Here is a 20,742-nt window from a genome sequence, read left to right as displayed (position 1 = left end):
AAAGTGTAGAGTAGCCGTAACTTTTAATGGTAAAAAACACAAACGTTTTCGGGCATCGCCCTTCATCAGGTGGTACAGATAAAAAATAATAGCGAGTAAAAATACACTCAATGCGGACCTAGTATGATTGAGCAACGAGTAGCTACGGAGCTACAAGGAACAATAAAACTGAATCAGATCTAAAACAAAAGCCATCAAAATGAGTCATACAGATAGGAAGCCTATTCTGTATACGGATGGAATATAGCAAAATACATGAAATAAAATATAATATATATAAATATAGGCCTATAATAAAAAAAAAATCTGCTGTAAATAACATATCATAATCTAAAAGCTGTGAAACTAACATTAATGCCAGCAGGATGTAACGTACCTAATTTATAGATGATTCTCTGTTCTAATTCTTTCCTAGAGAAATCAGATCCTTTACATAAACTAACACCAGTAATTTGTATATCGTCAGTATTATGATTATGAGAAAAATGAGAAGCTACTGGTAAACCAGGCATACGTAAGCGTATAGATCTAAGGTGCTCCGTAAAACGATCAGCAATGCGACGTTTGGTCTCCTATGTATATCAAGTTGCATTTATTACAAATTATGACGTAAATAACATTAGTAGATAATACAACTAAAAGAGTCCGTAATAACATGGTATCCCGAAGGTCCCTTAAGTAGATCAAGTGATACAACGTGTTTACATGTCTTACACCTCGGTCGATGGCAAGGAGTAGTCGAACCTTTAGGTCTTTCAGAAATAGGTTGAAGTGAAGAATGTACAAGTGAGTCACGGATACTGGCATCACGACGATAGGCACATAGTGGAGGAAGCTGAAATATCTCACTAGTAGATGGATCAGTCTGGAGTATGTGGTAATTTTTCTTGATGACTCTAGCAACTTTGGTAGTGGTCGGGTGAAATGTCATAATAAGAGGAACTCTATCATCAGTGGACGAAGTAGCAGTGGGTTCTAGAGCGTCGGTTTGGGAGGTACCTGTAATACGACGAAGAGCCTGGTTGGTGACAGATGAGGGGTATCCTCTTTGATTGAAAAATGCCATCATCTCTACTGCTCGATTCGAGAAATCGTCGTCATCACTGCAAATTCTTCGTAGTCGCAATAATTGAGAATATGGAATACCTTGTTTACATGCACTGGGGTATGAGCGTCAGTTGGTTTATAGTGGATACTAGTAGAGATACTATTACCAGATATAGATAGTTCAATGTCAAGAAAAGCAACTTTGGTAGCAGAAATTTCGTGGGTGAACTTGATTGCCGGATGGTAGTCATTAACATAGGATATGAAGTTAGTGAGTTCGTCATAATGACACGAGGCTGTTCCCACGCAGTCATCAATGTAGCGCTTAAACATATCGGGTTTGGTACCATCATGAATATGAATCGAAAATACGTTGTTCTAACCATCCAACAAACAAGCAAGCAAAGCTGGGTCCCATTTTAGTTCCCATAGCGACACCGGATATTTGCTAATAAAAGTTACCATTGAATTCAAACGATGTGGTTTTCAGGACGAGTTCAGCAAGTCGGATTATGGTGGAGGTGGAGCAAGAGGTATGGTTGTCATGGTCCAGGAAGTGTCGAACAGCGGTGAGTCCATCAGCAATAGGTATAGATGTATACAGTGAAGTAATATCCATAGTGAAGACGTACTTATGGCGGCCGGTAAATTCAACTCCCTTGAATGTGCGAATAGCATCGTTAGTGTCATTAATGTAGGTAGGAAGTTTCTTGACGATAGGAGAGAGCACGGTATCCAAGTATTCACTGATGATGACTGTAGGACAGTTGCAAGTTGAGACAATAGGACGACCAGGAGAGTTATCTTTGTGAATTTTCGGTAACATGTAGAATTTAGAACAACTAGGGCGTTGATTAATTAAAACAGATGCACTTGAAGGTAATTCTTCGTTAGCATGTTATACCATGTTATTACGGACTCTTTTAGTTGTATATCTACTAATGTTATTTACGGCATAATTTGTAATAAATGCAACTTGATATACATAGGAGAGACCAAACATATATTCCATCCGTATACAGAATAGGCTTCCTATCTGTATGACTCTATTTTGATGGCTTTTGTTTTAGATCCGATTCAGTTCACGCCCTTTATTGTTCCTTGTAGCTCCGTAGCTACTCGTTGCTCTATCATACTAGGTCCGCATTGAGTGTATTTTTACTCGCTATTATTTTTTATCTGTACCACCTGATGAAGGGTGATGCCCGAAAACGTTTGTGTTTTTTACCATTAAAAGTTACGGCTACTCGATGTGTATAAGAGACAGCTATTATGCAGCTAACAATGATATTATGTTATTAAAGAACACAAATATTGAATAAAAATATTTATCAAATCGATGAGGGTTGTATTTATTTGTAAAATTATATTTTTGAAATATATTTTTACAGAATCAAAGAAAGATAAATACAGTGTTAGAATAAAGGACATGATAATACATACATCGTGTAGCGGAGCTCTCAACGAATATAGTCCTGTAAATAATTGAATAAAGAAATTGTGTAATAAAATGCCTCTGGCGGGACTCGAACCTGCGACCTCTCACTGTCAAGGCGAGCGTCATAACCATTAGACCACATAGGCTTCATGGTTGAACAGTTCAAATACCACCAGATACACTCCATTACACAATAATTCCGGCCAGAAACAAATAGTTGCATATAACGTAAATCAAGATAGCCGTTAACACGAATAAATGACATCATAATACATCGTGTAGCGTAGCTCTCAACGAATGTAGTCCTGTAAATTTGACGTCATCGAATGGTTTAAAAATATTCAAAATAAACCGGAATATTCCTTCATCTACTTCGATATTTGTGATTTTTACCCATCTATAACTGAAGAACTATTAAAGAAAGCCATTAATTTTGCTTCTTAACACGACGACATCACAGAATTCTACAAGCAAGAAATCACTGCTATTCAACAAAGAAACACCATGGTGCGAACGAAACTCAATACAATTTGATCTAACAATGGGAAGTTATGATGGAGCCAAGACATGTGAACTAATAGGCCTTTTTATACTAGCCGACCTAAAACCCAAATATGGATCATCCATTGGGTTTTTCCAAGATGATTGTCTTGCGGCTTTCAACGAAACACCCAAACAAATTAAGCAAATAAAGAAGGATTAACTGTATGCAAAACATTCGGTAAGCACAAACTAAAAATCACCATTGAAGCCAACTCAAAAGTAATAGACTACTTAAACATCACCCTTAATCTCAACAATCAATCATTTAATTAAAGCCATTTATGAAACCCAACAACATGCCACTCTATGTGCACAACCAGAGCAACCACCCACCTGCAATAATACGCAATATACCAGAGGAGACAATAAATAAATGACTCTAATATGTCATCAACTGAAGATGTTTTAAGCCATACCACCATACTAAGAAGCACTCAGAGTGGATATGACCACAAGCTCAAAATTGAACCAACCGGCAAAAGAAAAAAAAAAGTCGAAATCGACAACGTAAAACCATCTGGTTCAACCTACCGTATAGCAACAATGTTTCAACCAACATAGGCCATAAATTCCTATCTATTATCCAAACCACCCACGCATAGTACACTAGCAGAAAATTATTATACAAAGGTTAGATTTAATGCTTGAAAAAATTTCCTGAGAGGAAATTTTTGAATGCATTAAATCTAACCTTAGTATAATTTTCTTCTAGTGTACGATGCATGCTCTACGAATTGCTTTATAAGTCAATCGCCGTCTTTTAATGTTAGTATTAATAATCAACTATTGTAGCAGTCATTGGTTGCTATGGTGATAATGATCAGTATACTGTGTGCGTATTTACATTTAGCTGTGCGTATGCTGATTTGTGCTCCTGCAGTACGTGTTACATCAGCATTAGTGTCAGTACGATACGATGAATTACTAAATTGTAATCTGTATTGTGTTAGAAGAACTTGTTTATATAGTAATTGTTATTGTCGTGATAGAATAATAGACAATAACTGGATTTGCGTCAGGAGAAACATGTATAGGTGTAATTTTGCCCTACCTGACGTGGAAATGTACTGAATACTCAGTACATTTGAAAACTGCGAAAAAATCGCAAGTTGTTCTCGGGTGGGATTCGAACCCACGATCTCCAAATCACTAGCCTGGCATCATACCTCTAGACCACCGAGCTTGCGCCTGATGGCCAGGGTTGATGGCAAGGTTCTGCCGCATATATATGTTCCAGTTCATTTTAGTAAAATGCATGCATTGCAGCACATTTGCTGAATTGTGTATGAATTAATAAATGTTAAAACTACTGTATATATAAAAAAAGACAGCATTAAAAATTGATAACTAAAAAAATACAGAATATGACATCAAAAATTGAAAAAAGAAAGGCAAACTTCGTCACATTAAAATGTGAGACTAGGCCTAGCCAAGGCAAGACTTTTTTTTTGTTTTTTTGTTTTTTTTTTGTTTTTGGCAAAACAATTTGCTAAGTAACAAAACAAAATTTTAAAAAAATGTTTATCTGCCTTCCCCTGGTGATCTTTAAAAAAATAAGTACGCAAAACGAGGAATAAAGAAAGTCTTGCCCAAGGCTAGGCCCAGTATGGTACGTATACTTCCATCATCATAAAAGTCTTTATCTATAATCTATTTGTCATTTTGTTAATCAATTAATTCAATTTAATATCATTTCTTGTAGCTTAATGTCACTTTGGCTAGCTAGAAGGCCGTGAGGTTAGCCTAATAGTGAGCCTGGCAGCAGGCACGGTGACGGTGAGCCTGGGCATAGGCTGTGCCGGATGAAACTATAAGACATATTAAAGTATTTAAGTAGTGAGTCGTTTTTGGCAATTTTTATTATTTTTTCTATTGTAGGTATCTTTTATCATTGCAAATTCCAATCACTTAAAACATCACAAAATTACTGTATATCTCCCAAAAAATACATTATGTTGAATCATAATCTAATAATAAATAATATCAGTTAATAAATTTAAATGTCACATTTTATGATAATTGCTGAATGAAAGCTTGTGCATACTGTGCACACAGTTTGAAACGACTTGGAAGGAACACTTTAAAATGTACAAAATAAAAGTAACAAACTGTGCACAACATCTACATTTTGGTCTGGCAGAGATACTTTCGGTGCACTCTACTGGTAGGCAAAAGATTTGCCAAATATAAGAAAATGCTAAGTCGAGAAAGTGAAAGAGTGTGTTGACATCACCTGTGCCGGTATGAAGGGCCTTGAATATTATATCAACGATTTCATAAACCATATTGTAAAATAGACCAAAAGATGGAGACCTAAGACGGGTGTTTGTCATAATTTTTTTTTTAAATTGAGATAAATTATTCAAATTTTAACTCTGAATGAGTGCCATTTCTGGGCATTATAGGTGCCTTAATCATAATTTGCTTTGCGACTCCCAGTATAAAATAGACTATAGGTCCATAATTAGTCATTTGTGACGCTTGCGAGGGAAGTGGTGTCTAAGGGAGGGGGGGGGGCACAGATATCTCCCATTGGGAAAATCAAAAATTTTGTTGAGAAGACTGCTTTGAAAAAGCTTCTATGAGTGCAATTTCCGAGCATCTTGACTGGCATATTCTTAAAATTTGCTCTAAATTCAGATCTCCCGTCAGGGAAAAGTCAATAATTTTCTCAAGGAGACTGCTTTGAAAAAGCATTTTTACCATCTGAGAGTGCCATTTCTGAATGTCTAGTGAAGCATATTCTTAAAATTTGTTCACCTCAGCCCCACCGTGGTTTATGGTTAGGTGTGTTCGACCTATTTCCATCATCCCGTCAGATAATTTCTGGATCCTCCTCTGCCATGATAATGATAAATTAAGTAAATCTCCTTTCATGTTTGTGAAATAAAAATGCTAACTAATGTTGAGTGTGCTGCTGTAAGTCCTGTTTGATCGTAAGTTAGACGGTAGTATTAAACTAGCCCATGCCACCTTGGACAGATGCCCATGGGCATCATTTCGATGCTGCTTTTGCAAAGACTTCCTTATCTTGCAATTCGTCCCATGCTATCTTGGAGAGAAATCTTTTTAATCTATTTCTTATTATTTCATTTTCTGTGCAAGTCACATTAAATTGCCTGCGGGCCAACCACCTATTAAAATGCCAAGGCCCTAGAGGCATACTGTAGGGTAGACTTAGTAATGTCTAGCTAGGCTACTTTATGATGGGTAACAAGTCAGTAGGAATGAAGTTCTTTTCTTGAGCGATTTACATTTAAAATGGATGCCAGTTCAAGCGAAAAAATGAATGTTTTTTTGCGGAAGGCTATCGAAACTGACTTTTTCTATCAGCATTGCCGCAGTATGAGAAATGTCGCTCTTTTCTAATAGCACCATTGCAGTATGAAATACCTGCTCTATTTTATGGCAGTGGTCATGTTTACTAAAGCAGAAGACTGCAGATCATTGCCAACGACAGCGATGGTGGGCAGTCGGCTTGACAAACTGTTCTAGCCTATTGGGTTTATATTTGGCAAGGTGGGTTTCAGCAAACTGGATTTCACTATTTTAGAGTCAGCAGATTGTCGTTTGTTAAAATTGGTTTCAGAAAAATCTCGTTCCCCATGATGCATTTTGGCAAACTGCTCACTCCTCTATGGAAATGATTCACAACTGGGAGATTAATATGAAAAGTAGACAATCTTTATTAGTAACTACTTTGCAAGTATCGTTAATATAATAAAGCCTGCTTTTCTTTTTTTCAGGGGTTTTTCAACTTTGAAATTCGGACATTGACAGGAAATTATTCAATCTAATAAATGTTTAGCACATGCTGAACTAATGTTTTACCCTTTCAGAAAAATTGAGGTTATTAATAATTACCTCCGCCAAGGAAGTTGGCAGGAGGTTACTTATTGTCTGTCGGCATATTTGTTGAGAACACAGCCTACAGCCCATAGTTTTTATTAGAAATACATCAAACTTGCAGAACTGCCAACCCTTGGGTCATGAAAATCTGGAGATTTTTTTAGAATCTTAAAAAAATCTGGAGATTTACCAAAAAATTGGGAGGTTTCCATAATTAACCAAAAGATGATGCAAGATACCAAAAATTTCACGTCACTACTAATCATTGGCCGTTATGGCGACATTCGAATTGAAAATGGCTGCTTGTTTATGCACCGCGAAGCGAGCAGGCGGCGAATACAGTGAATAATAACGATCAAATCAATCAAATTATGCATAAATCGGAGTATTTTTGGGGAGGTGGGGTGGCCTGTGAAATCGGGTGAAAATTACATTCGATCGGGAGAACTGGAGATTTGTTTAAATATCGGGTGACACCCGACAGGATGGGGTGAGTTGGCAGGTCTGAACTTGGCCACAATGTTCCTTTACCTAAGATCTAGAGCTGATTAAATTTTGAAGGGTCAGGGTGAAAGGTCAAGGTCACAATCAAAGAAAACTATTGTTTTTATTTATTTGTCTACAGCCGATAGTTTTATTCACAAACTTGTCAAACTTAGTCACGATGTTCCTTGACCAAAATCTCAAAATATTTGGATGTTGAATGGTAAGTGTTAAATGCCAAGGTTACAATCAAAAAAATTATTTTTTGAAACTGTTTTTATCAGAAATTTGTCCAACTTGGCCACAATGTTCCTTTACCAAAGATCTGGAAGTGACTAAATTTTAAAGGGTCAGGGTCAAGGACACAATGATCAACAAACTTGTATAACTGTTTGCCTTATAGACGTGTGTGTGTGTGCGTTTTTACAGGCTTGCCGGTAAAGTGGTTAGAAGAATGTTTTCACATTAACAGCCCTGGGTTCAAATTGCAAGGAGAATTATGATGTGGTCGGTGGTATGCACTCTCTGCGTGCCCTCTAGTTATGTTATGTTTTTAATTAATTGCGCATGTCTGACCAGCTGCACTTAAAATTCACATTCTTTCAGTCTAATGCAAAACACATGCAATCATGATTTTCTAACTTATAGATCCATATCCAAATGGTTTTGCCATAGTATAAAGGACAACCACTACAAGCTCAAAAAAAGCATATCCCTTTTACTGAGGTTGTGGTAGGGTGTTATCACCTTTTTGACTTACTTTCCAGTCTGTTTGACATGACACTAGCCTTTGATTGAGCGCAGTTCATCTATTGTCTTTTAGTTTAAGCTAGAGTGATTCAGTTTTTCTTGGGACCTAACAAAAGAGTATATTGATGAAACTGTAGTAAACATGGCAGTTTCAGTAATACATTTCTATATTGAATCAATAGCGCATCTTAATTTTATTGACATTTCAGTAAGTCATGAAGTGCCTGAGCATCCAGTGGTATCGCCCGTTTCTAACAATATTTTTGAACGACGTCTAATTGAAAAATTCATAGCTGAAAATGGAGTTGACCCTATTACTGGAGAAGTTCTCTCTGAAGATATGCTGGTTGATGTTAAAGGTACAAATATTGTTATCATTAAGATTAACCTCTGAAAGATACTGTCCAAAAGATGCAAAATTTCTTTTACATTTCTAGAAGGTCAAATTATATTAATTTGGTTTGCATTTGCAGTGTCTCATACTGTAATTTAATATGGAGGAAATATATTTCCTCCATGAATTATACAACTTTAATTTATATTCTTTAATCTGAAGTTTACAACAATTTCTTCATATTCACAGATGATTTAAATATAAGTACCAAATAATACGTTCATTGGTGGATTCAAGGAGTGGGGAGAGCTTATTCAAATTGTGTGTCTGAGATCAAGAGGTGCCATAATATTAAATTGTCTTGCCTCAGCCCCAACCATGGTGGAGCTGAGTGGTATACACCTTCCATCTGTGGAAATCCCTCCCAGGACCTCTATTTATGTTTTAAAGTTTCTGTAGCTATATATTTTTGTAATAATTTGTTATTATTCCTAATATAATCACCATTTACATTTAGATAGTCTAGATTGTACAACAAATTAAACTCTACTGTATATTTCACCAAATTGAAAAAAAAATCTGATTTTGTGTTGTTGATCCACAGTGAGCCCTGTAGTAAAGCCACGCCCACCAACAGCCACCAGTATCCCTGCAATCCTCAAGCTACTTCAGGATGAGTGGGACGCCTGCATGCTGCATAGCTTCACCCTCCGTCAACAGTTGCAAACAGCCCGTCAAGAACTCTCCCACGCCCTCTATCAGCATGATGCTGCATGTCGTGTTATTGCTAGGCTGACTAAGGAGGTTACAGCAGCCCGTGAAGGTATACCAATTCTTCCTAATATGTCCCGTACTCTGAGTATTGGATACCATGATTTTCCACAAGATAATGTTATTCTGCTTAGGTTTATCAACATTAAGATTTTTGATAATTAATAATTTTTACTGGCAGGCATCTTAAATTAATGTCCTACTTGGCTTACATGATGCTATAATATGTGTATAAAAAAGTTGTAATATGATTTTTTTAAATTTTATTTATTTTTTTATCTCTTTATTTAATTATGAAATTCTTTCTTACAAATCAAAACCGTATCTGTTTATAAAGTTAAATAGCTTAATGGCTGTCACCAGCCTATTGTTGTTATTATAGTTGGCCCCCTTTAATTCAGCTAATGCTATTATAACTTCTTAAATGTCAGAGAAAAACTAAATATATGTTGTACAACTGAGTCTTCCAAGGCGCTGAATGGGTAATTGAGGAATAAATGGGAAAAATAATAAATTATAGATTTTGAATATAAAAATTGTAGGAATAATGTGGTTATGCCCTAAATTGTTGGAACATTCGGAGTTTCGCTAATTTTTCTTTGTTTAGGTTTTTTTGTATTTCTTTTGTTTAAACGAAGATAACATAAATATTTTCATTTTTCTATTGAAACTGTCAATCATCATGCATCTTATTACATTATTATTTTTTGGACCAAAGAAAAGCATACAGCAAAATTGAAATTTATTATGATAATAATGAACAGTACCTAAAATCAATTCTTGAGAGTGTTGTATTTTCTATAATACTTTATAAAACTAAAACTTTATTAAGTCAATTGTGACGTCATCATTGCAACTCCCAATGTTATTTACATATTCCCCACCATCCAATAATTTTTCAGTTAGTGGATGTTAGTTGGAGGCTAGTGTGCAAAAAAAAATTCCTCATTTTTTCGTCACCGCGAAGACAACATGCACTGCAATGAAAATTGAATTGTAATTGAAAATTACTTTCGTAAGACAAGCTTAATCAGAACCCGAAGAAAGTTACTTCAAATTCAATATTAACTATGAACTATGCTAAATGTAAATACGCACACGTATACTGATCATATCACTATAGCAACCGATGACTGCTACAACAGCTGGTTATCAAAAACTAAAATTAAAAGACGACGATTGACTTATAAAGCAATTAGTAGAGCTCCGCATAGTACACTATAGGAAAGTTATTATACTTAGGTTAGATTTAATGCATTCAAAAATTTCCTTCAGGCCTTGCAGGCCCTCAGGAAATTTTTTCAATTATTAAATCTAACAGTATATTAAATTAAATCATATAATAATTTTCCTATAGTGTACTATGCGGAGCTCTACTAATTGCTTATTGGTTTCCACTTTCTAAAGTCACACAAACTATGCTTGATTGTGACTCTATAAAGTAAGCATATAAGGTCTATAATAGTTCAACTGTCTGTAACAATAATATTATACTAGATACTATAATCATAATCTTTCAGTGCAGGTAATGTTGATTTTTAGTTTTATAATACATTTTTATAATGTCTCTACGGACCTTAAAAGAAACACAATCAGTAGCACACCTGTGTACCAAAGAATAAATTGCACCCTAAGCTTATTACTAATGATTATTGCCAATAACTTATTTTAGGCATGTTAGTCTAGTTACGGCAACATTAAGTATTAACAGAACAGCCCTTTAAACCTAAATTTAATGCACTATTGCAAAAGGAAAGTGGCTGAGCTGAAGTGCTTACACCCATGCTGGTTTGAGACCCTCTTAACTCATTTTTCAAATGGTAGAACAATGCCTGCTGGATGGAATAAGGACTATAATAATCGTAGGCCAAGTCTCCACAAACTAAATGTACCTTTCCGGAGTGTCAATCAAACCTAACTGACCAATCAAAACAACGCTAAGAATACACGCTTCACCCACAAACACACATATGTCCCACAAACATACATGTTTACATGCGTTCATTATCTTAGCAAAAATTTCCATTTGTCTTCAAAATTCATGTACAATTTATCTCATTTCACTTACAGCACTTGCTACTCTGAAGCCCCAGGCTGCTCCAGGCATTGCCCCTATTGGCAGCATGGTCCCACCCAGTCAGCTGGCTGAGCCAATGGAAGCAGAGGAGGCAGGCATGATTGGCATGTCTGAAGAAGTCATCCAAAAGGTACTTTTTATGATGAATATTTTAAAATTCTATTACCAACAAATTGTAATAGAAATAAAAACAGATTTAAATTGAAAGAATTTCAAAACATATATATTGTTTTTAATTAATATGTAACATATTTGAAATTGTATTTATTGAATTTTGTATTGTGAATGTTATACTAGGCCTTCGGGAGAGCAGTATTTACTTTCTGATCCAGTTTTTATGATAACTAATGAAATATATGAATAAACTTCATGGTCTTACAGTATAGCATATTTGGATGAAAGATTTATTATTCTACTTTAAAATTGATTAAATGTTATAGTATGGTATAGTATTATCATAAACATAATCATTGATGTACATTTGTGTTTATCTGTAGTTGCAAGACAAGGCTGCCTTGCTTACTGCAGAGCGTAAGAAGCGTGGTAAGAAGGTTCCAGAAGATCTTATGCCAGCTGAAGAGATCCGTAGTTTTCGTGTTCAATCTTCTCATCCAGTAAGTCAGTATCTCTACTGAAGGCTCCAAGCATGCCACCCTCAATGATTTATGTATTAGTCCACTGGTTTTTGAGAAATTTATGCTTCCAAAAAGAAGTGATAATTTAAAACAAGACAACGAACAATAGTTTAAGCATAGTAGAATGCCAATATATCTGAAACAAACTTTAGTAGAACATAAAGTAGAACATACATCAGTTAAATAATTGCTACATATTCAGGCAAAATTTTGTTTTAGTCTAATAAATGTGGAGAAGTTTCCGTAGTGGTTGTGTGTTTTGGTTTCGGGCGCCTAACCCGATCCCTTATGTTCATTAAAGAATATTACTCTGCCTTTTCCTTTATTCTTAATATTTATAAATATGGTAAAATTTTAATTTCTTTATTCATAGGGTCTTCATAGTGCAAGTAATCCTGGTATTTTGGCTTTGGACATCCAAGCTGCTAACACTAACAAGGTACTGACTGGTGGTGCTGACCGCAATGTGGTGGTCTTCAATAAGGAGACTGAGCAATTGGAGACCATACTTAAAGGACATACTAAGAAGGTTACTCATGTCATCTACCATCCCAACAAGGTAAATTGTTATGTTATTGTATTCTAATATCGTTATTAGTATTGATGTTGTCATTATGATTTTTGGTTTTATATACTGTAACAATAACAACAATAAGTATCATCATAATATTGTTACTGTAGAACTTTGTGAAACTATTAAAATATTTGAGGCTTGCTATTCTAAATTCAGCATTGTGTCGCTAATTCTTAAACTTGTGGCAGTATTGAATACCTGGTACAGAGAAGCCATAATACTTTTAAGCCTGGTTTCCTTAAAATGGCTGCAGTGTTTTCAGTGCAATCGTTGTACAGCGTAGCGGTACCCGACGCAATCGGATAGCTCCCCGATTCGACCAACCAATCAGCATCACTGAAGCTGTCTGCAATAGCATGTAGCAATTGTATGGAAACCAAGCTTTACTTAAAACTTTGGCAATAGTAAGATTCCAGTAAACGACATATCATTTTAGAGCTTATAATGTGGAGAAGAATAAGAATATAATAAAAAAATTCAATTTTTATTTTTTTTGGTCTTGGGATAGTGAGACTCATTTATTAATATTGTTGTTTTTGTTGTTGTTGAGGTTGTTGTTATTATATATAACATCATATAAATATACATATAATTAAAAAAAAAGTTATGGCCATAGAATAATAAAGATATCAATGATAAAATGAATGCAGATGGAATTAAGTAAATGCTGGTGAAAATTATGAAGTCAGAAGTTTTTTGATGTACCTTGTGTGATATCATTGTATGCTATGTATGTTTTATTTTTGTGTAACAAGAAGTAAACAAGTTTACTCCAGCATTCCACCTATGAAATTACCCTAAGCATCCATTTATTTGTTGAGCAGTTTATGAATTAGCACTTGTATTATTTTAGGATGTTGTGTTCTCATCTTCTCCCGATTCTACGATCCGTGTTTGGGCAGTTGCCAGTGGCACATGTGCCCAGACGATTCGGGCTCACGAAGGTGCAGTAACAGGGCTTAGTCTCCATGCTACTGGTGACTACATGCTGAGTTGCTCTGAGGATCGTCACTGGGCTTTCTCTGATATCAACGTTGGACGTGTCCTTACCAAAGTGTCTGATGACTCTATTGGTCATGGTAAGAATAATAATTTTTGTCTGTTTTATATAGAACAAAAGGTCAATGTGTTTATGGATTTATATTATTACCCTGGTCATTGTAGGAACTGCCAATGGAAGACTTGCTTAGCCCACTGGAGGAGTATACTATAATTTTGCTGCTATTAATGTTATTTGCGTTCAAATCTGACTTTCTCTGGGTGGGGTAGAGTGTGGGTAAAGTACCATGGCAAAGGACACAATGAAATAGACAGCTTTAAATAGCCAACCGTTTAAGGCAGGGGTGTCACAACCTATAACCACATTATCAACGCTAGTTGTGGTGGTGGAGCAAGTCTTCAATATAAGAACTACAATCTATAGGTCCAGTGTACACAATATGCACTATAATGATCGCAGTATAGCCTTTGAGTAGGTGGTTACCCCGGTGTACTGGTCCATCTCACAGCTCCTGTCATTTTGGGCCAAAGTCTTCAAATAATGAAGTTGACCTTCAATCAAAGAAGAAGAAACAAAATTAAAGCTCCTTAAGCTAACCTAACAGCTTCATTGAGTAATAATTATATATTACATCTTATTTATCTAATTATGTATTTGAGTTTATATGCTTCTGTCTATACTATGTATGTTGGTTTTTTTGTTGGGATTCCACAATATTTATTTGTCTTCCTTTATCTTGCAGCTTTGACTTGTGCTCAGTTCCATCCTGATGGTCTGATCTTCGGAACTGGTACTGGTGACAGTGTCATCAAGATCTGGGATCTCAAGGAACGGACAAATGTGGCCAACTTTCCAGGACATTCTGGACCCATCACTGCCATTTCCTTCTCTGAGAATGGTTACTATCTGGCTACTGCTGCTGATGACTCCGTTGTCAAACTCTGGGATTTGCGAAAGTTGAAAAACTTCAAAAACATTACTTTAGATAGTCATTATGAGGTGAACAAATTAAATACACTATTGTCATCAATGAAAGTTTATAAAATACAATATAAAAATCCTCATGAAAAATATGATCGTATCAAAATGGAGTTATAAAACTACAATACAACTTCAACTAAATTACACTTGAAATGCAAAATACAGTCAGGAAAAATGTAAATATATAAACCAAAGCACATGCATATACAACTGAATAACCAATTTTTATGGAAATGTTTTCATTTATATTCTTAGGTGAAGTCATTGTCATTTGATCAGAGTGGTACCTACCTAGCAGTGGCTGGTTCTGATGTTCGTGTTTACTTGTGTAAGCAGTGGCAAGAACTTGCTGTGCTCACTGGTGAGAACCTCAACTCAATCTATTACATCATATAAGCAGCAGCAGAAACAAAACAACAATAATATTGTTGTTGATCTTACTCCTGCTCCTGTACTATTACAGTATTATTATTTTTTTATTTTTATTTATAATATTGTTATTACTGTATTATCATCATTATTATGTTTTTATACCACAACAGTAATAGTATTGTTGTTGCTCCTACTGCTGCTCCTATTCTACTATTATTGAAATAGTTTTAAGTACAACTTTTAATAAATGACTTGGACTTGAACACAACTTCTTTTTCAATGTCTGACCACAGAGTACCTACTCCCGCCTCATTGGCATACGAGTAGCACTAGATATGACAGCTGTGTAATAATATCATATAATTATAGAGATTTTTTAAGTTAAATAAATTTGGTATAAATATTGATTTTCCAGACCACAACGGTTTAGCTACTGGTGTTCGATTTGGTCAGCATGCAGGTTTCCTTGCTTCAACTGGAATGGACAGGAGTCTCAAGTTCTATGGCTTGTAAAATACAGTTGAAATTAGTTCATTCTTGTCTCAAGAGCCTTACTTCTGCTCTGCTTATCTTAAAAATCCTAATAAGCTGAATAAATTATCTTGTGTCTTCTACTATACTGTACAAAGCATTAAGTTCTAAGGGTACATGTTTGGTGAGTGATGTTTCATTTTGGAAAACCATCAGAAGTCTGTTGCAAATTTTAGCCATTAACACACTAGTATAATACTGTAGCAAGTCAGTGATTTAATATATTGAAACATCTCATTATTAATGAGTTAATCTTCTAAATTCATGTGTAAAACATTGATGTTTCTAGATGAAAACATCTTGTTCTTAATCTAGGAATTATATGGATAGACATTGTGAAGACTTTGTCACACTCCTAAGAGTTGACATGAAATACAAATTCATTGCTTATGAACAGATTTACCACAAATATGTTATGGTTAAATCATCAGGATTAGAATAATTAATCTCATGATAAGATGATTGGTTCAAGCCCTGTGGTGTACCAAGCTTAGATTTCAGTATCTACATGTTTTAAAGATACATTCATAATTCATATTTACTTTGCATGAATGATGTTATCATCTAAAGATGGAAAATTGGTGACTTTGGGACTTGATTCAAAAATGTAATTCAGCCATGTACTTATAGTCTTTTTGTTTCTAGGTAGCTAAATATTTTTAGTGTATTAGTTGCTATGTAGTATTAATAAATCTAATTTGTGTTACATATACAATGTGTGGGAATTTGTAAGTTAATTTGAACTATTAATTTAGAGTTTGTAAATTATACAGATGAACTCTGAATCCTGTGTTACAAGTTTCCTTTAGTACAAGACTAACTAGTAAGATGTGAGCATTGATAATGTTTCCATGGTCAGTGAATGTGTGTAGATCTAAAATATAAGCCAACGAATTACAAGGATATGTCGTAGGTCATGACACAGCCAGTGTTGATTTATGAAGAATGATCAGTATAATAAATAATGCATTCCCTTCTATTTCAAAGTGTTGAACGTCGAAACATGAATAATTAAACACAAGTTCAACCAAAACATTTAAAGATTGCAAATCAATTGAACAAATATTTTTAAAGATTGCAAATCATTGGAATTGCATGGAAGTATCTGCTTGTATTTTATTCATAGTCTGTTTGCTATGACTGTATATCTACAAAAGTGATCAAATTTAACAATCTCATTAAAGTACATTCACCACATTTTTTTAATTTGTATTGAACATTTACTGATATAACACTACAATATCTAGGTTACCAATCGTGACAGTCACCGTGTTAATGGTACAATCTTGGGCATAAGTGTCAAGAATGTTTAGTTTAATTATGAAACTTGTTAATAAATTGTTTGTCATGATTTCATAAAATGTATTGATTTTGAAAAAAAAAATCAGAAAACTGGTACATTAATAATAAATTAATTAATACATTTGTTTTAAGTTGTTGAGGACATTTCCAAACTGTTCAAAATTTCTACAAAAATTGTGATCATAATTATCAAAAATGAATGAACATAAATTATTGAAAAATCAATTACGGTACAAGTGTAGACCGAAAAAAAAAAGCATCAAAATTTAATAGCAACAGCGCCTTGTTATCATAGAGCTGTACATCTGTAGATATCAAAGATTATATAATATATCTTTGGTAAAATAAATAGGTAAAGTATTATTGTTTTTTTAATGATATGTATTAATGCGTTTGTAGTTAAACAGCCTATTAAATCATCAATTGGTGCGGTGACAACAGAATGATTTGATTGAAGAAGTAAGTGTTTATATAATTTTTAGAATCAAAATTGGTTTGTCCTTTTAGAAACTATGTGACTTCATCCTGAAGGAATCAGTAGATAGCCTTAATTTTAAACATCTGAATATTTTGTATTAAGATGTAATATTTACAGCGGAGTGAGAGGCTGTTAAATGTTTTGAATAAATTTCTTCTTTTGCACTAAATTTTGTTTTCGCATATGTAATGTTTGTCGATACATTTGTATCTTAGTAAGCAGGTAAAAAGTATTAATTTCTGGACAACTGAATGCAATTCTAATGAATTTAAACATATAAAACAAATACATTTGAATTGCTAATTATAAATATGAAAGGGATAAAAATAATACCTCCATGGTATAACTAGACTTGCAACAAGTCCCTTATTTTTTTAATTCTTATTTTGGACAGCGCCACTAACAAGCAATTTTAAAATCTAAAATCCGAAAAAAATAGAATTCGAGTATGGGACGCCAAATAAATTAGGTATGGCGTGCAATAATGAGTGAGTATCCCAAAATTAGGGCCTGGAACCCAGCCTATGGTATAACCAGCAGCATTTCCCCAGGGGCAAGTGAGATAAAATAATGATAGAGCAACAAATAGAGTATTTCTACCAGATATCCTTGTTTCAAAGTATGTCACACCATCAAATTTACTAATGTGGCATGCCTACCCCATGCCTTAGAATATTCATAGCTTAACATAATCCAGTGCCTCAGTCCCTATATTTCATGGCACTGAATGACGATGGTTAAATGGATTTGTACAATAAGACAGACTCAAAGTATGCTCAATGTAACTACATCTTGTCTCCAACCACAGAAAAATATTTGTATCTTATTGAGAACTATTTATGACTTTCAGATAGTGTATTCCAAAAACACATGGACGCTTTTTTTCGTAAATGGTGAACTTCATAATCCGCTTTGTCACGAAGTCGTTTGGATTCAATACCAATAGTTATGCAGTACTTTTCGAGTGTCTGACATCACATGGATGCATGGACAACTGAGAAGGTGTCATAATATTCTAAAACTTCATCTCATTGTAGCACGGGACTCCTAAAAAACATCAAATTACTTTCAACATTAAAAACGCTTCTCTCGCCAAGAGAGCGACATTCTTACAATATTTATGCTTTATGTTCAGTTAATAAAACCCTTTTGAATATTTTGCTTTGTAGAGATTATAACAAGAAGATATTGTATATCAGTGATTTTATCCTTGGATACAAGTAGATCATGTTTGGGGCACTGTTCCGATTTTCTCGATAAAAGGAAGTCTGCAACCTGCGAAATGGAATTGACTGGATCATACTCATCCTAAATTTTGAACAATTCGATGCTTGATGAGAGGTGTCGTTATATTATTGCTTGAGAGAACTATAATAAAAAGGATTTGAAAGTGCTATTAAGCCAAATATAAAATTTTGTAGTTTTTCGAATACAGCTGGGTCAAAATAATGATTTGTTCCTTCGAAATATATTTTACTCCATTTCCTCAAATAATTAATAGTAAATTAAAACATTTGTACAAAGATTAGTCGATAGCGCACACAAATAATAATCGTTTTTTTAAACGCGAAAGATTTTTTATTGTAAAAAATGTTGTAAAAACACATTCAACAAGCCTGGAATTGAGATCAATATCTATAAGAAGATTAGGTAGACCCTACGCCGAAATTTTAAGTTTTTTATTTTCTTTATTAATATTAATATTATTATTATTATTATTATTATTATTATTAAAAGATTATTGTAATGAATTTGTATAATGACACGTTGTCATTTTGCTTTATTTTCCAAACCTTTTGTCCTGCAATGATTTTAGTAGTTAAGTTATTTTTCGAGTCATTTTGGATGTGCAAAATTGATCCAAAATAAACATTAAAACTAAACTTGTGTTAGAACCTATATAACATTGAAAGTCACTTTAGTAGCCTGGATTATAGATCATTTTAAATTAACTACAATATTTGATATGCTTTAGTTAATTTTTTTTCCCAATATGCGATATCAGTAAAAATAATACAGTGTACTGTACTACTGCGTGTACTATGAAACCATGTGAGGCCTGAGAGGTATAAAAATTGAAGAAGAATGGTGCCCCCTATTTTTATTTATGTATCGATATAATTTTATTTTTCTTTATTGGATGTTGGATATAATGTTAATGGCAAGTTATATACCGTACTCGCGCCGTTTGAATAAGCGCCCCCCTCATAAGATTTCTTTTTAGCAAGTCAATAATCCAATCAATCCTGGGACTGTGTTTGGCATGATTTGAGCTGTACTGAGTGGAAACACATTCTTCTTCAGTCAATATCAAAATAAGGATATTTCTCTTGGACAGATGAGAGCTCCGATCCCTGGACAGACAGTATATTTCCAATTTTTGTCTTTTCACATATTTGTCTATGTCTAGTCCTACTCCTCTTTTTCTTTTTTCGAGCACATTCTCATCTGAGTAATTTTCAAGAAAAATACAATATCCTGCCATCCTGCTAATCTTAATCGGCCGATGGCCAAGCTAACCACTGCCTACCACTAATTGCATCTGCTATTTTGCTGTTATGTAAATATTTACGCATTCTTGTTATGAGCCATGTTCTCTGGACGATTATCTTTTCTAACCACCATTCGTAATGTCCTGCTTATATAATCTTTTTTTCATTCAAAAAGTGCCTCTTGAATTTTTAATTATGAAATAATTTCCCATAAGAACCCCTCGATTTTCATCTATTTCCACTCTGTTTTCATAAGCGCCCCGTTTCAAATAAGTGCAAAAAAATATTTTAAGCGCCCCGGCGCTTATTCGCGCGAGTACGGTATGTTGAAATAATTTTTTTAATCGAATTTTAGAACAGCGCCACCTATGATCTACAAGTACAGCAAGTCTTTCTTTGAAGTACAGTAACTTCATGGTTTATTCCATGTGTGTGGCGGGATAAAAGTTGTCTTATTATTATGTTTTTATATTACATTTTCTTTAAAGAAATGGAAATTCACACAACTTGTATGATTATAACATCTTCTAATGTTGTTTTAAGGAATACAGCAGGGAAAAAAATGAATGAGGTGCATATTATATTATTGGAACATCATCATAATAAAACTCTCTAGAGTCTAGGCATAGGCCTAGCCTAGACATCACTTTATTAATCCAAATCCTTGGAAATTACATCGCTCTTTCAATAAATTAAGCAGGAAAAGTAATTCAATGCAATAAATAATAACTATCTTACATATCTACTATTAAACAGGTAAATGCCCCTCGCTCGCAATGAATGAGTTAGAATAACGGTTCGTGTTAGGGGATATGACCGGTTGGCGATTTTTTTTCCGTACGAAACATTTGCATGAAACTTCACTCGGGACATCTCGGATTGACTCAAGTGAGTACGATACGAGGAACAAGATCAGACACTTCGCAATGTCGTGACGCTCGAGTTTTACTATTAGTATTACAGTACTGTATTGCTCTTTCTATGTTTACCTACGGTAGGCCTATGAAATCTCACGGACTTATGGGATGTACGTGTGTAGCTAACTGTGACCTTCTTGGATGTTGTTAAACGTTAGTATATTATCT

At 34.4% G+C, this 20,742-nt stretch overlaps 1 protein-coding gene across 1 annotated transcript in view; it reads left to right on the top strand.

The window, feature by feature from the left end:
* LOC117108892 (pre-mRNA-processing factor 19-like) overlaps positions 1-15,494 on the top strand; it is a 21,897-nt gene extending 6,403 nt beyond the window's left edge. Inside the window, exons 2-10 of the mRNA XM_033251067.1 lie at positions 8,320-8,469; positions 9,049-9,267; positions 11,286-11,422; positions 11,790-11,906; positions 12,301-12,486; positions 13,355-13,580; positions 14,244-14,500; positions 14,738-14,843; positions 15,270-15,494. Of these exons, the coding sequence (XP_033106958.1) occupies positions 8,320-8,469; positions 9,049-9,267; positions 11,286-11,422; positions 11,790-11,906; positions 12,301-12,486; positions 13,355-13,580; positions 14,244-14,500; positions 14,738-14,843; positions 15,270-15,367 (1,496 nt within the window). The 3' untranslated portion in view covers positions 15,368-15,494. The remainder of the gene's footprint in view (positions 1-8,319; positions 8,470-9,048; positions 9,268-11,285; positions 11,423-11,789; positions 11,907-12,300; positions 12,487-13,354; positions 13,581-14,243; positions 14,501-14,737; positions 14,844-15,269) is intronic.
* Positions 15,495-20,742: the final 5,248 nt, after the last annotated feature.

The sequence above is a fragment of the Anneissia japonica genome, unplaced genomic scaffold (genome assembly GCF_011630105.1).
Source record: "Anneissia japonica isolate Jap-2015-1 unplaced genomic scaffold, ASM1163010v1 scaffold2617_len527014_cov191, whole genome shotgun sequence".
In the NCBI taxonomy this organism is placed as follows: domain Eukaryota; kingdom Metazoa; phylum Echinodermata; class Crinoidea; order Comatulida; family Comatulidae; genus Anneissia; species Anneissia japonica.
The sequence above is the reverse complement of the archived record's forward strand: the minus strand, read 5'-3'. Positions and strand labels throughout refer to the sequence as shown.